We start from the raw sequence: 16,666 nt of genomic DNA on the forward strand, positions 1-16,666 counted from the left end.
ATTAACAATTTATTTGATATTGTGTAATATTGTAGAAATGTATATATTAAAAAAGAATATTATATCATATATATATAATATAAGATCCCTGGAAAGTATTGATAAATGATCATAATATTCAATGTGAATTTACTTAGTAATATACTGTGTGTTTAAAACAGTCACTACAAGACCATATGCTTTTACAAATTCATGTCAAACTTGATACTGAATATATTTAATTTCACATGGTCATGCTGTCAGAAGCAAAATTATTGGTCACATATTAGCAAAATATTAGTTCCATAAACATATTTGAAGATATATTAATCTAGTTGTTGAAAATTCACCTTTTTTACAGGACTAATTATACTGACGGATAAAAAAAAGGTTCTACAATGTTTATGTACTTAACTTTAGTGATAAATTAATTAATTGAATTTACACCTGAGCAATTAAACTAATGTAATGTACCAAATATTTAAAGCTTAAAAATGACCACAAGCTTTGGCCCTGTGGAGCCAGTGAGTCCACAGAGTTACGGGGATCGTTAATGAAGAAGGTCGAGATTGAGCTGTCAATCGCGTACGACGGGTTGGCTCTCACTGGTCTAAAGGCAAAAACATGGTGTAAATTACCTTGTTTCGAGTCGAATTTCCGGGCTTCCGGACACTTGCCTGACACCACAGGAACAGTATGGAGGCATTTTCTGTTTTTGTTTTTTTGCTGGGGTTTTTAACGTTTAAAGAATAAGTCACCATTTACTTCAATTGGATTGGATTTGGCTGCAACACTGTTTACCACTGGAACTCCAGAGTTGTTTTGTGTACTCAAAAACTTCACCAACACCTCCATCGGCATAATGGTGAATGGGAGAAAGATGCAGTTCAGTTGACCTGGACTGTGCCGGAATGCAGTAATGGTAACGATAAGAAGTTACGCAATATGTTTTTAACCGTGGCACCGCCTCTGTGCAGCTCACACACCTCAACCAGGAGAAGCAGTGACAGATAGCAGAGCTCAGGGCGCACAGCAGGACGAACCATGGGCTACCTTACGGACTTTTCCATTGAAACCTGGACGTTGATAGTGTTTGTCATCACTCTCATCGCAGTGTGAGTATGATTCTGTTGTTGTGTGTGTCCTCCAGATCTGCACAGTTTCCCAAAAAAAGTGAACGATTTCCCTGTTTCCTTTTCTTACGTGTGTTCTTACGTTATGTGTGACAGTTCTTAGTTTCTTGTTTCAGCGCACTATTTATCTGACGTTTAATTTGAGGTTGTGAGTCCACATGTGAAAACTGTAACTTATAAAGTGGAAAACAGGGCAGCACCGTCAATGTTGTTTTCAGTAGCTGAAGACACTGTTTCAAGGCTACTTATTTTCACAAAACAAAATAAAACCTATTATATTCTAAGGCTAAGTCTTTCTTGTCACATAATAATAATAATAATAATAATAATAATAATAATAATAATAATAATAATAATAATAATAATAATAATAATAATAATAATAATCCATATACACGAATACAAAAAAAACACAACCCTGGAGGTTTGTCAGTGCATGAAGGCACACGCGATGATTTGACTGGACTAAAGGTAATCTACAGTTAAAGATTTACAGATGAATGTAATGTGTCCCAATAAAAACTCTACGTTCTAAAATGAATTCTAATATCAGACTATAAATATGTTGAATTGTCTGTGCACAAACGTGTTTTATGATTTTTGTGGTTTATGATAAATTGTTTGTACCAATAACAATGGTAAAAGTAAATATTGTTAATAACAGTAGCGATAGGGAGATGTCAAACAGCCTTAAGTCTAAACACACTTGGGTGCTGCAAGGGTGTGTACATAAAGATGTGCTTCTTTACCAAATATGTGTTAATATATAGGTACATAATTGAGCTCAGTTTTGTGTTCTTATGAATTTTAAATAATTGTTTCTCAATTACAATGCTGGATTGAAAACATGCATACTGATTCAGTCAATATATTGTAAAGAGTCTTAAAGGTGGGTTAAAATGTATATATATACAGTATATATATAATTAAACAGAATGCTAAAGATAGCATATAAAGATGGACAATGTCTCTCCTTTTCCTCCCTTTGTGCAAAAATTAAGCCAAATAATCCCTGATGCTGTAATTTGCAGCCAGAGTCTTGTGCTCAACCAATCGCGAGTCAGTCTCAGCTGTCAATCATGATGTTTCTCCACATTGTCATGCATCAAATACTTAATTTCGAACAAAATTTACAAAATTAACACATGGACATGCATCAGTGTGATAATAACTATACTGCATGTCTTATCGTACCAGTAGGCCGTGGGGTTTATGAACTTTATTTCAGGCAGCAACAGGCGGGTGATCATCATCATTTAGTCATGTTGTCATCTATAAATACAGTCTGTGGACCCTACTCAACCATGCAGTCTTTTCTTTAACCTTACACCTGCGGTCACTTTGAGAGTGGCTGGAGACTTGCTGGGGAGTCACCATGAGTTAATACGGATGATAATTAAAGTGTATTTTATGAATGGGTGAATGACAAACTGTACTGTAGAGCCCTTTGAGTGATCATCAAGACTAAAAATGCTCTTTATAAATACAGACCATTAACCATTCAATTTGCTCCACTGAAACTGGTGCAGCTAAGTTGATGGGAGACTCAGGAGGAGTTGACAGTTGAGGAGTGTGTGGGACCTAAGACAACCTCTAATCAGCCAAACAATAATTGATATCGCTCCATGTGAGGGTACCATAAGTGTACAGGGGCCTTCAAATCAGTGGACACCTAATAAACCTTTCCTTAGTTAGATATGTTAATGGTTACAAACAGGCATAGCTGATAAGATAATAAAGGCTGTATTCAACTTTAATGGGCTCCTTCGACAGCACACATTTTTTAATGAGCAATAGCAGCACGAACACAGGTTTAATAATTAACATTAACAATAGCTTGTTTGTTATGAATTGCATATGCTGACTCACTGAAATGAGTCCTTGGTCACTTAAATGGAACTTAATGGAGCTTTATTACCAGTGCTTTCACAAGTTCAAATGTCCTGATTATTTTCTTTGAAAATGTCCAAGGATTTTCGTTTGGTAGAGGAAATATCAAGCAAGCATCCACAGAAACCATTCAGACCACTTCCACTGCTCTGCACACTGTGGTCCTTATGCTCCAAAAGACACGGGAGAACCAGCCTATATCGAACTGAAGGAACGGATTTTTATGGTTTCAAATATTTTTGCAAATGCAGAAATGCAGCTGATAACAGAAAAAAGGATGAAACTGTAAACTTAGTTGAAGCTTCGCAGTATCAAGTACTGTGTTTTGACTGATAAACCCATCAAAGCCTACAAAGGCATCTTACAGATACTACAATGTTATCAAATAGACATGACAGTTACACAAGGACAGGATTCATGTTGTTTGATAGTAAGGTGCAAGAACTAAGTAAACAGGCAATATATATAACTTCATTAATAATGGATTTATTCTCACTTTCCTGCTTTTTTAATCCCCAGGTATGGATATGCTCCATATGGTGTTTTTAAGAAGTTAGGCATCCCTGGACCCAAACCTTTGCCCTTTATTGGGACATTTTTAGGGTACAGGAAGGTGAGACACATTTTCCAGTGATCTAAGCTGACACTCTGCCGATGAAGGGTTTTACCCTTTTGATTCCTCTATCACTCGTCTCCACAGGGCCTCAATTTTGACACGGACTGCTTTAAGAAATATGGCAGGATTTGGGGGTAAGTGTTTGATATGAATTAAGGATACATACTACATGTCTCATGCGATGTCCCACGTTGTATTCGACTCACTTCCATATCTGCTGTTGCATCAAAAGGTTTTACGATGGCAGACAGCCTCTCTTGGCTATAATGGACACAGCCATGATCAAAACAGTCTTGGTTAAGGAGTGTTATTCTGTCTTCACCAACAGACGGGTAACAAAAAGCAACACGGGGGGGGCTCAAGACTAATTATTGAACCAAATGTAATGACGGTGTCCTCTGTGGGTGTGTTGTTTAGGATTTGGGCCTAAACGGACCCTTACGTGATGCTGTATCAATGGTAAAAGATGAGAAATGGAAGAGGATTCGCAATGTTCTCTCACCGTCATTCACAAGTGGCCGACTGAAAGAGGTAAAACATTTGTACAGTTTTTTTAAGCATTATTAACATATTCACACTAAAACTGGTTGATGTCCACATGCTAAAATTGGACTATTCATTGTTTTCTTTTGGGCAGATGTACACAATAATGTTTAAACACTCGAGTAACCTGATCGAGAGTCTTCACAAGAAAGTCGGGGCCGACGAAGTCATTGACGTTAAAGAGTGAGTACTGTTAAGCTGCGTTCAGACATGCACTGAACTCCCCTGCATTCTCCAGAGGGAATGTATGTGTGAACACAAATGTCCGACTTCCAGACTTTTAGGACTTTTTTCAGCCAGCCCCCAGGTTATAGGTCCTCAGAAAGTCTGGAGGAGCAGTTATGAGAACTCCTCGTGGTGTTGGGTGGTTAATGACATAACGTACACACAAAATGAAAAAGATGAAAAGAAATCCAATATCTAATGATAAAAGAATGTATAAGTCACTGGTGAATAGGTCAAGAGAGATTTTTGGTGATCATGGCCAATGCTGGTGTCAGTGTGCTGTAAACATAAACACATGATCTCAACAGCAGAATTTATGCATGTTATATACTGCCCCTGCCTGCATCTGCATCACAGACCCAACTCACAGGACATCCTCCAGAGGTTGTGTCTGAAAATTGCTGAACTCTTTGTGATAAGATTCATTAGTTTCCCATTTGTTTTACTTTTTCTTACTCAGGGATTATACGTATTACTGTACTCAATTGGAATTACGTGCCTTTTTTACAGAATATTTGGACCGTACAGTATGGATGTTGTGACCAGCACAGCTTTCAGCGTGGACATTGATTCCATCAATAATCCCTCTGATCCGTTTGTAACAAACATCAAGAAAATGGTCAAGTTCAACTTTGTGATCCCTCTTGTTGTGCTTATCAGTATGTTGAACATTATTCTGTGACCAGAATATCTATTTTGTCGTCTTTCTTTGACATTCAAATTAACTGTATCTCTTCTTATTCCTTTCAGTTCTGTTTCCATTCTTGATACCAATCTTTGATAAGATGGATTTGGCATTCTTCCCGAGTGAAGTTTCTAAGTTCTTCTACAGCTTCTTGCAGATGATAAAATCCGATCGGAAGAAGGCTGACCACAAAGTAATTCAGTGCAGCTACAGTGTATTTAATTGTGAAGTTTAGTTTTTTTTAAATTTTGTTTTGTGTAAGATTCCCCTTGAACAACAACTGTGTGTTTTTGTCTTGCAGAACCGAGTGGACTTCATGCAGCTGATGGTGGACTCTCAGGTTTCAGAGAATGATAAAAACGACAGCAGTTTGCCAAAAGGTAGAGAAGGAAACTGGAAGGACACATTTAAGTTAATATTTTTCTCTTAAATCATACCTTATGCTTATTTTAGTAAATTGTACATGTAAACAAAGAGTGAAGTCAAATATATCAATGTTCACACTGTGTTTCATTGTGCATAGTTGTTGAACTGAATGTTATGAGTAAAACTGGAGGTTTGGAGGCAACTAGAGATGAAAGCTTCTTCTTCTTCTTCTTCTTCTTCTTCTTCTTCTTCTTCTTCTTCTTCTTCTTCTTCTTCTTCTTCTTCTTCTTCTTCTTCTTCTTCTTCTTCTTCTTCTTCGTTAGGTTTATTGGCAACCAAAATCAATGTTCATTAATCCCATCAACTGTTGTACTTCTCTTTCCCTTTACATCACACACCTCTGGGTGGGGTATTATCTTACAAATATTTTCATATGATTGCCATCTCTGTTGATGAGAGCCTCAAGTTGAAACAAAGAATCAGACAATATTCGGAAGCATCCAACGGGGGGATGCATTGTTCTGTGGCAGGCTGAACCTAGCATAAACTTGGTATATACCGCTTTCACTTTGCGTGAACATGTGACATACAATACTCAGCATGTAGACAGACCTCAGGTTATAACCTCCTCACACACACGCACGCAGACTACACAGACACACAGACACACACACACACACACACACACACAAACACACACACACACACACACAAACACACACAGTCTAGGGATGAAATCAATACCCGGCTGCCTGCTATGAATTTAGTAAAGAATAAGCATTCATGTCCAAGCAACGTTTCTGAGCCCTAATACCACAATGTTGCCAACCACTCCTTAGGGTTTTTTCATAATAGTAACAATACAATAGTTGAATTATGTTGTGTGTGTATTGCAGGGCTGACTGATAATGAAATCCTGGCTCAGGCCATGTTTTTCATCTTTGCTGGCTATGAAACCAGCACCAGCACACTTGGCTTTATATCCTACAACCTGGCAACTCACCTTCTCATCCAAAAGACCTTGCAAAAGGAAATTGATGAAACGTTCCCTGAAAAGGTAACTTTACTTTTTTTAATTGCTATAATAAATTAGCATATGGTTCTGTGCTACCAACTTATTTTAACTTAAATTGAATTCCTCTAGTGTGAGCCCACCTATGAAGGCCTGATGCAGATGGAATACCTGGACATGGTGGTGAATGAGTCAATGAGGCTGTACCCTATTGCCAGTCGATTAGAGAGAATTACGAAGGCCTCAATTGAAGTGAACGGTGTAACCGTTCCTAAGGGAGTTGTCATCGTGGTACCAGTTCACACTTTGCACCGGGACCCTGCTTTGTGGCCTGAGCCTGAGGCCTTCAAACCTGAAAGGTACTGTGCTGGATTAATGTCAGGTTAAATTCAAAGTCTTCTTTAAGAAATCTTACTGGTGGGAATAAAAAACCTTCAAAGTACAGGACTGTTTGAGGCTTGGTCCTTTTTTTCTTTTCTAAGGGGACTTTAAGTGAGAGTGGAGTAAGTCCAATCACTGAACCGGCCATTTGAATCATCTTATTGATCTTGTGTCAATGAGAAAAGTGGTATTGATAATAACTTAATAATATTTGTTCATGTTTTTTTCAGGTTCAGCAAAGAGAACAAAGGCAACATCGACCCCTATGCCTTCCTGCCCTTTGGAGCAGGACCAAGGAACTGTATTGGAATGCGATTTGCTCTCTTGTCGATGAAGCTGGCCTTAGTCAGGGTCCTTCAGAACTTTAGCTTTGTCACCTGCAAGGAGACACAGGTGAGAACACTGTTTTTTATTTTGTGTGGTCGTTTGAATTAGGATGTGAGCTTTGGTAGAGCCTCATTTCTGATACAAATTGTTTTCCTAGATTCCGATGGAGCTGGGAATGGCTGGTTTAACGATTCCTGCGGTGCCCATCAAACTGAAACTCGAGCCCAGAGCCAGTGATTCTTCTTCAATCTAACTCTGATTATGTGGCAGTAATCTGGCAGCTCGCACTCTAACCTGCTTCACTATCAAGTCAACAGTTTATTGTCCACTTTTAGAAAAAATAACATAAACAGTATATGCTTATTCTTCAGATATAAGGTTGTCTGTAGTTCAAGTTCGCGGACAAATCACTCATCTAAAGTCATGTTTGAGTACCATACAAATGAAAGCACAAAATATATTGGAGGGTATAGTATGTTTTTACGATTTATAGAGATGTATAGAAAACGTAAAGAAATGTATACAATGTATATTGATGAATTCTTACAGATCCCTTGAAAGCATTGATAAATGATCATTATATTAAATGTGTACAGTATTGAGTTATTGATCTCATGTGTGTTTGAAACTACAAGTCATTACAAGGCATATGGTTCTACAGGTGTCCATGAAAATGCTTGTCAAATTTGATACCGAATTAATTTCCCTCCACATGTTCATGCCGCAGAAGCAACATTTTTGGGGATATACTTGCATTATTCCTATAAACATATATGAAGAAATATATTTATCAAATTAATTGTTTTTACAGGACAAATTATAACTCCACTGACAGATGTGAAAAGGCTTTGCAATGTTTATGTAGTTAACTTTATTGATGCATTAATTCATTTTACACGTTGCTTCACCTAAATAATGTAACTAATGTTATCTACCGAATATTTATATTATATATAATATTTATATTTACTATATCATGCCCACAGCTATGGGACCCACAACAAGTTTTCATTAGCAATACTCAGTTAACCTCACAATACCACAAACACCTACTTTCTTAGCTCAGGTGCATTTTCATCCTCATGAAGTCAACACTGACCACAATCATAATCAATTTATAGACTTCATAGGCTATTTTAATAAATTAATACGCTCCCAACGCAGGAGCTGACAATAATAATTATTTTCTTGAGTTTAGTGGGGTTTTAAGTCAGAGTGGGCCTGAGGAGTTTCCTATAACTGCACAGAGAACGATCAGCTGCACAGAAATCACATTGAACCTAATGCTGCTTCGAAACGGCCATGAAACAGGTGGTGGAAACTCACAGGTTAACTGACATATGGAGAGAAATGCATGACAAATACAGACAGTACACTTGGGTCCAAAGCAGGGAGGGTCTTTTATCTATGGCCAGATTAGACAGATTTTATTGTTTTAATTTTATCATGTCTCTCTCTCTCCCCCTGTGTCTCTCATTTTTTCTGTCTCTCTCTGTCCCTTCCTGTCTGTCTCTTTCTGTGTCCCCCCTCTCTCCCTTTCTGTCTTTCTCTGCCTGTCTGTCTCTGTCTGACCATCCCTGTCTGTCTCTTTCTGTGTCCTTCTATCTCTCCCCTGTGTCTCTCTCTGTTTCTGTCTGTCTCTCTTCTCATTTTCTCTTCGCTGAGACAGGCTACAGTGAAATGACTGCATCAACCGAGGCTTTGCAGGTGTAGAGATACAAGACAAGTTGAGGAGACAGAGAGAAGATGGTAGACATTAGGGCGAAAAAACATGGTGTAAATGATCTTGATTCTAGTTGAATTTGGACACTGGAGCAGCATGGAGGCATTTATATTTCTTACATTTGAAGAATTTTTAACCATTTACCTCAATTGCATTAGATTATTTAAACTGGAACACTTCACCCACCCCTCCATAGGCATAGTGGTGAGTAGATAATGAGTGAATTTTCATTTTAGGGTGAACTATCTCTTTAAGTGGGAGAAAGGTGAAGTTTATTGTACAGTTGACCTGGACTGGGCCAGCACGCACTGATGGTGACGATAAGAAGTTACGCAACATGTTATTAACTGTGGCAACGCCTCTGTGCAGCTCACACACCTCAACCGAGAGAAGCATTGACAGAGCACAGAGCTCAGGGCGCACAGCAGGACGAACCATGGGCTACTTTCCGGACTTTTCCATCGAAACCTGGACGTTGATAGTGTTTGTCATCACTCTCATCGCAGTGTAAGTATGATTCTGTTGGTGTGTGTCTAAAAAGCAAACAATTAGAAACAATTTGAAAGCAATTTGAAGATCACACAGCACTAGAGCACAGAAGTTAAATAATGTTATAGATCAGAAAAGAGGAAAAATAAAATATAACATTATAAAATGATCAAGACGGACAGTAAAATCTGATTTTTCTCATCTTGGTTTTTCGTTTAGTCAGACACTTTCTCACATTAACTTGTAGTTAACAAATACTGGATAAATCTTGGACTTCTATTTTAATGAGGATTCAAATTAAAAAGCATTAGTTTGAATAGCATGATTTCTATGTGTGCCCCTAAGTTTCCTATACTACAAATGGATTTGTGAACCAAAATAGCCCCCTGCTCCTTTAAGTCACATCAATAACATGAAATCGCATAATTGAGATGAGCTGTTGAGTTCCGACTGTCATTAAGAATTAGTTTTATGTGCTTCTGGGTCCAAGTGAGTTTTATTTGTTGTGGACAAATACATGTATAAAAATTTGAGAAATCAAGGACAATTAACCTTTGAGTTACTGATACTAAAAAACAACAACACAACCCTGGAGGTTTGTCAGTGCATGAAGGCACACGTGATGATTTGACTGGACTAAAGGTAGTCTACAGTTAAAGATTTACAGATGAATGTAATGTGTCCCAATAAAAACTCTATGGTCTAAAATGGATTCTGATTACAATATCATTGTAAATAACAGTAGCGATAGGGAGATGTCAAACAGCCTTTTAGTGTATACACACTTGTGTGGGTGCTGCAAGTGTGTGTACATATAAAGGTGCTTCTTTACCAAATATTTGTTAATATATGGGTACTTAATTGAGCTCAGTTTTGTTTATCAATGAATTTTAAACATTTTTTCTCTTAATTGCAATGCTGGATTGAAAACATGCATACTGATTCAGCCAATGTATTGTAAAGAGCCTTAAAGGTGGCTGTTAAAATGTATATTACTAAATACACATTTATATATATATATATATAATTAAACAGCATGCTATAGACAGCATATAAAGATGGACAATGTGTCCCCACTTCTTCCCTTTGTGCAAAAATTAAGCCAAATTATCCTTGATGCTATAATTTGCAGCCAGAGTCTTGTGCTCAACCAATCGCGAGTCAGTCTCAGCTGTCAATCATGATTTTTCTCCATGTTGTCATGCATCAAATACTAGATTCAAACAAAATTTACTAAATTAACACATAGACATGCATCAGTGTGATAAGAACTATTCTGCTTGTCTTATCATACCAGTAGGCCGTGGGGTTTATGACCTGTACTTCAGGCAGCAACAGGCGGGTGATCATCATCATTTTGTCATTTTGTCATCTATATATACCTAAGACGACCTCTAATCAGCCAGACAATAACTCATATCGCTCCATGAGAGGGTACCATAAGTGTACAGGGGCCTTCAAATCAATTAATAAACCTTTCCTTATTTAGATATGTTAATGGTCAAATACAAACTTAGCTGATAAGATAGTAAAGGCTGTATTCAATTTTAATGGGCTCCTTCAACAGCAGGGTTAGGGTTACCGTACTGAAAGAAAGGATTTTTATGGTTTCAAATATTTTGCGCATGCTAAAATGCAGCTGAAAACAGAAAAAAGTTGAAACTGTTAACTTAGTTGAAGCTTCAAAGTATCAAGTATCAGGTTTACAACAGTGAATTCACATAAAAGACAAAGATATTCAACGAAACATGAAAACAATTGTAAACTTTTGTATAATATGTAGTCATAATATATATATATATATATATATATATATATATATATGACTTCAGTAATAATGGACTTTGTCTCAGTTTCCTGCTTTTTTAATCCTCAGGTATGGATATGCTCCATATGGTGTTTTTAAGAAGTTAGGCATCCGTGGACCCAAACCTTTGCCCTTTATTGGGACATTTTTGGGGTACAGGAAGGTGAGACATATATCCAGTGATCTAAGCTGACACTCTGCTGATTATGGTTTTGACTCTTTTGATTCCTCTGTCACTCGTCTCTACAGGGCATCCAAAATTTTGACACGGACTGCTTTAAGAAATATGGCAGGATTTGGGGGTAAGTGTTTGATTTGAATTAAGGATACATACTACATGTCTCATGCGATGTCCCACGCTGTATTCCACTTACTTCAATATCTGCTGTTGCATTACAAGGTGTTACGATGGCAGACAGCCTCTCTTGGCTATAATGGACACAGCCATGATCAAAACAGTTTTGGTTAAGGAGTGTTATTCTGTCTTCACCAACAGACGGGTAAGGAAAAGCAAACACAAGGGGGGTGCTCAAGACTAATTATTGAACCAAATGTAATGAGGGTGTCCTCTGTGTTGTTTAGGATTTTGGCCTAAACGGACCCTTACGTGATTCTGTATCAATAGTAGAAGATGAGGAATGGAAGAGGATTCGCAATGTTCTCTCACCGTCATTCACAAGTGGCCGACTGAAAGAGGTAAAAAATGTGTACATTTAGTTTTTTTGCATTATTCACATATTCACACTAAAACTGATCGATGTCTATATGCAAATATTTGACGATTCATTGTTTTCTTATGGGCAGATGTACACAATAATGTTTAAACACTCAACTAACCTGATCGAGAGTCTTCACAAGAAAGTCGGGGCCGACGAAGTCATTGAAGTTAAAGAGTGAGTAATGTTAAGCTGCTTTCAGACATGCACTGACTCCCCTGCATTCTCCAGAGGGAATGTATGTGTGAGCACAAATGTCCGACCTCAAGACTTTGTGGACTTTCCCCCATGTATTAAGTCCTCATAGAGTCTGGAGGAGCCGATATGAGAACTCATCGTGGAGTGGGGGTGGTTGATGACGTATCTACCACGCAAACAAAATGAAAAAGATCAAAAGTTGTACTCAATTGGAATTACGCGCCTTTTTTACAGAGTATTTGGACCTTACAGTATGGATGTTGTGACAAGCACTGCTTTCAGCGTGGACATTGATTCCATCAATCATCCCTCTGATCCGTTTGTAACAAACATCAAGAAAATGGTCAAGTTCAACTTCATGAATCCATTACTTGTGCTTACCGGTATGTTGAACATTATTCTGTGACCAGAATATCTATTTTGTCGTCTTTCTTTGACATTCAAATTAACTGTATCTCTTCTTATTCCTTTCAGTTCTGTTTCCATTCTTGGGACCAGTCTTTGATAAGATGGATTTGGCATTATTCCCTACTGATGTGATTAAGTACTTCTACAGGTTCCTACAGATGATAAAATCTGATCGGAATAAGGCTGACCACAAAGTAATTCAGCGCAGCTACAGTGGATTTAATTTGTGAAGTTTTGTTTTTTTCAATTTTGTTTTGTGTAAGATTCCCCTTGAACAACAACTGTGTGTTTTTTGTCTGGCAGAACCGAGTGGACTTCATGCAGCTGATGGTGGACTCGCAGGTTTCAGAGAACGATAAAAACGGCAGCAGTTTGCAAAAAGGTAGAGAAAGAAACTGGATGTACACATTTAAGTCGATAGGTTTTCTATATAGTCATACCTTAAGCTTATTTTATTATTTTACATGTAAACAAAGAGTGTGGTCAAAGATATCAATGTTCACATTGTGTTTCATTGTGCATAGCTCTCGAACTGAATGTTATTGACTACTGACAAGTAAAACTGGAAGTTTGGAGGGATCTTTAGATGAAAGCTTCTTCTCGTTTATTGGCATCCAACATCAATGTGCATTACTGCAATCTACTGCTGTTCTTCTCTATCCCTTTTCATTAGTTGGGTGTCATTTGGATAAAAAAATTGTGGAATAGCATCTGGACAGATTTAGATGTCATCTTACAAGTATTGTCGTATATTTTCGATAAAAATATAAAATAATCAGACAATATTTAGAAGCATAGGACGGGTGACGGAACGTTCTCGGCAGGCAGGCAGAATTCGGCATGAACTTGGTAGATACCGCTTTCACTGTGTGTGATCGAACATACAATTCTCAGTAGGTTGGTAGGTCTCAGCTTAAATGGATAGTTCACCTAACAATGAAAATTCAATCATCGTTGAGTTGTGTGTGTGTTGCAGGGCTGACAGATAATGAAATCCTAGCTCAGGCCATGTTTTTCATCTTTGCTGGCTATGAAACCAGCAGCAACACACTTGGCTTTATATCCTACAACCTGGCAACCCACCCTCACAGCCAAAAGATCTTGCAAAAGGAGATTGATGAAACCTTCCCAGAAAAGGTAACTTGTCTTTTCTTAAACAACTATAATTAATTAGCAACTGGTTCTGTGCTACCAACTCATTATAACTTTAAAATGTACTTCCTCTAGTGTGAGCCCACCTATGAAGGCCTGATGCAGATGGAATACCTGGACATGGTGGTGAACGAGTCAATGAGGCTGTACCCTATTGCCAGTCGATTGGAGAGAATGACGAAGGCCTCAGTTGAAGTGAACGGTGTGACTGTTCCTAAGGGAGTTGTCATTGTGGTACCAATTTACACTTTGCACCGGGACCCTGCTTTGTGGCCTGAGCCTGAGGCCTTCAAACCTGAAAGGTACTGTGCTGGATTAATGGCAGGTTATATTAAGGTTCAACCCAAAATTAATGTGACTAATAAACTTCCCGATATTTGTATTGTTGCTCGTCTTTATATCTGCGATACAATCGATTTGTCCAGGGTGTTCCCTGTCTCTCACGTCATGTCCAGACACTTTCAAAGGATGAAAGGATAGATTAGATCAGATTGAATTATCCCTGGTGATAAATAAACTTTACATTCACAGTACATTTCACAATAATGAAAACCATAAAATGCCATTTGAGAAATGATTATCAGCTGACGTGCAGAAAATCAAGCCCAAAACTAAAAGTGTAGTTTTAAAAAATCTTACTGCTGCTGGAATAAAAAACCCTTCCTAGTCGTTCAGTAGAAACACTGAGGCATCACTAGTCGATCACTGAATGAGTCTGTTAAGAACACTGTGTCAGGTATGACCTTAGAAGTACAGGACTGTTTGAGGCTTGGTCCTTGTTCTCTTTTCTAAGGGGACCTCAAGTGAGAGGGGAGTAAGGCCAATCACTGAGCCAGCCTTTTTAATCATCTAATTGATCTGGTATAAATGAGAAAAGTGGTAAAGATGATGCAACTTAATGATATTTGTTCATGTTTTTTTCAGGTTCAGCAAAGAGAACAAAGACAACATCGACCCATATGCCTTCCTGCCCTTTGGAGCAGGACCAAGGAACTGTATTGGAATGCGATTTGCCCTCTTGGCAATGAAGCTGGCCTTAGTCATGGTCCTCCAGAACTTTAGCTTTGTCCCCTGCAAGGAGACACAGGTGAGAACAATGTTTTTTTTTATTAAATATGGTCATTTGAAATAGGATGTGAGTTTTGGTAGAGCCTAATTAGTTACACATTTTTCCCCCAGATTCCATTGGTGCTGGGAGTGGATGGTTTTGTCACACCCGCGGTGCCCATCAAACTGAAACTCGAGCCCAGAGCCAGTGATTCTTCTTCAATCTAACTCCGAATATGTGGCAGTAATCTGGCAGCTCTCACTCTAACCTGCTTCACTATCAAGTCAACAGTTTATGTTCCACTTTTGGAAAAATACAAAACATAATCAGTATATTCTTATTCTTCAGATATAAGGTTGTTCGAGTATAAGTCCGTGGACAAACCACTAATCTAAAGACATTCATAGAGAACCATACGAAATAAAGCACAAAATAAATTGGAGCGTATAGTAAGGTTATTAATAACGATTTATAGAAATGTATAGAATTTAAGTCATTTTCCAAATTATGACATCTTACAGATCATGTATATTTTCACCAATCATTTCATAACAACAACATTCGGTTCTATGAAACAAAGCCCTGCTGGGTTTTCTTGTCGATGTGATTTACTGACAGCCTTTGTTTTTTCTTCATTGTTTTTTAGTAGACAATATAAGGTGTTTTAATATTTTTTAAATCTTAACATCTTTTTGATACTTTTGTGCAGCAGAATTAAATTGCAAAATCATTACAGTTATTGTGTCTTCGACTTTTAATTTTTTCATTCTCAGGTAAAGTTATTTAACAATATAACTGTTATGTATTACAAAAGTTTAATGAATGCAATATAATATATTTACTGTAAATTAAAATACACAATATAGAGAGTTAAAGAAGAGTTAGCCAACTGGGCCTGTTTCCATGTCGTTTCCACATAAACAACAGAAGACAAAAAACCTTTTCAGTCAGAGCAGATCAGTTAAAATATGGTTGCCAAAGATTAAAGGAATTAAAGACTTACACATATAATAAAATGGTTCTATTGTATTTCACAGAATAACTTACATTTTAAATCTTAAAACATTGTGAGGTGACTGAGCCAATTATGACCTCACACCACAGTACTAATCCAGCACTTCCTTGTAGAGCCCGAGCTAGATATGAGCTGTTTTTTTATGAAGACTTTTACAGAATAAACCAGAAAAGATACGCATTTATGTTTATGTTATACATAAACATGTTTTTCTTTACTCTAAAAGCAACTTCTATAGCACAAATTTGGTTGAATTGTTAATTTTCCTTTTATTTGATTAAAAATAACTATTTTAAAATAAAGGATAAACTGTAAATATCCAGCCTCAATTACATTTCATTGTCAGAAGAGTTTGCTAACAAAATGGGAATCATTGGCATTGTTTTTTAGGTAATATATAACATAGTATTGTGTTGCCCCCCATAAATTGACATTGGTTTATTCGACTACTTTCTATATGTCTGAGCACGATATTTAAACATCACTGGAAAACAAATGGATCGAACGCAACTCTACGAGACCCTTCAGGACAGTTCTAATGCATATATAGAGTTTTACCTCACTTAAAGAATCAATGCTTATCTGATTTACTGTGACATACAGCTGCTAAACGAGACGAGCAGGAGTGCACTAAAGTGTGGAGGTGTGTGGAAGTCTTGTTATGCACGTTTCACATGCTTTTTCGTGCACGCTCACACACACACACAGAGAGAGAGAGAGGGCAGGGTCGTGTATGCTGCACAGCCACAGGGGGCCAGGGAGGGTTGGGCTGTGATGCTGTCGTTTGGCCATTAAGGGGAGACACAACCGCACTAGACGGTGCAAGCCCGTGAGAGGTTCTACGAGTTTGCACAACCTGTTTGTGCACAATATTTCCAATTCAACCATTTCACCGTTTTGTAATTGTGCACTTACAACTACAACCTCGCATGCGATAATGGTGCAAATAGGCC

General features: G+C 37.7%; 2 protein-coding genes across 2 annotated transcripts; both read left to right on the forward strand.

Annotated features, from left to right (window-relative positions):
- The first annotated feature begins 970 nt into the window (after nucleotides 1-970).
- On the forward strand, nucleotides 971-7,744 carry LOC133004663 (cytochrome P450 3A27-like). Its single transcript, XM_061074135.1, has 13 exons — nucleotides 971-1,094; nucleotides 3,522-3,615; nucleotides 3,703-3,752; nucleotides 3,851-3,950; nucleotides 4,036-4,149; nucleotides 4,256-4,344; nucleotides 4,897-5,045; nucleotides 5,137-5,264; nucleotides 5,373-5,451; nucleotides 6,334-6,494; nucleotides 6,582-6,808; nucleotides 7,061-7,223; nucleotides 7,315-7,744. The coding sequence occupies exons 1-13, from the start codon at nucleotides 1,024-1,026 to the stop codon at nucleotides 7,408-7,410; spliced, it is 1,521 nt and encodes a 506-aa protein (XP_060930118.1). The 5' UTR covers nucleotides 971-1,023; the 3' UTR covers nucleotides 7,411-7,744.
- Nucleotides 7,745-9,243: 1,499 nt separating this feature from the next.
- Nucleotides 9,244-15,433, forward strand: LOC133004664 (cytochrome P450 3A40-like). The gene is made up of 13 exons (XM_061074136.1): nucleotides 9,244-9,387; nucleotides 11,246-11,339; nucleotides 11,426-11,478; nucleotides 11,577-11,676; nucleotides 11,759-11,872; nucleotides 11,981-12,069; nucleotides 12,325-12,473; nucleotides 12,565-12,692; nucleotides 12,802-12,880; nucleotides 13,475-13,635; nucleotides 13,726-13,952; nucleotides 14,575-14,737; nucleotides 14,830-15,433. Exons 1-13 carry the CDS (start codon nucleotides 9,317-9,319, stop codon nucleotides 14,923-14,925), a joined length of 1,524 nt encoding a protein of 507 aa, XP_060930119.1. The 5' UTR covers nucleotides 9,244-9,316; the 3' UTR covers nucleotides 14,926-15,433.
- The last annotated feature ends 1,233 nt before the right edge of the window (nucleotides 15,434-16,666 follow it).

The sequence above is a fragment of the Limanda limanda genome, chromosome 7 (assembly GCF_963576545.1).
Source record: "Limanda limanda chromosome 7, fLimLim1.1, whole genome shotgun sequence".
NCBI lineage: Eukaryota > Metazoa > Chordata > Actinopteri > Pleuronectiformes > Pleuronectidae > Limanda > Limanda limanda.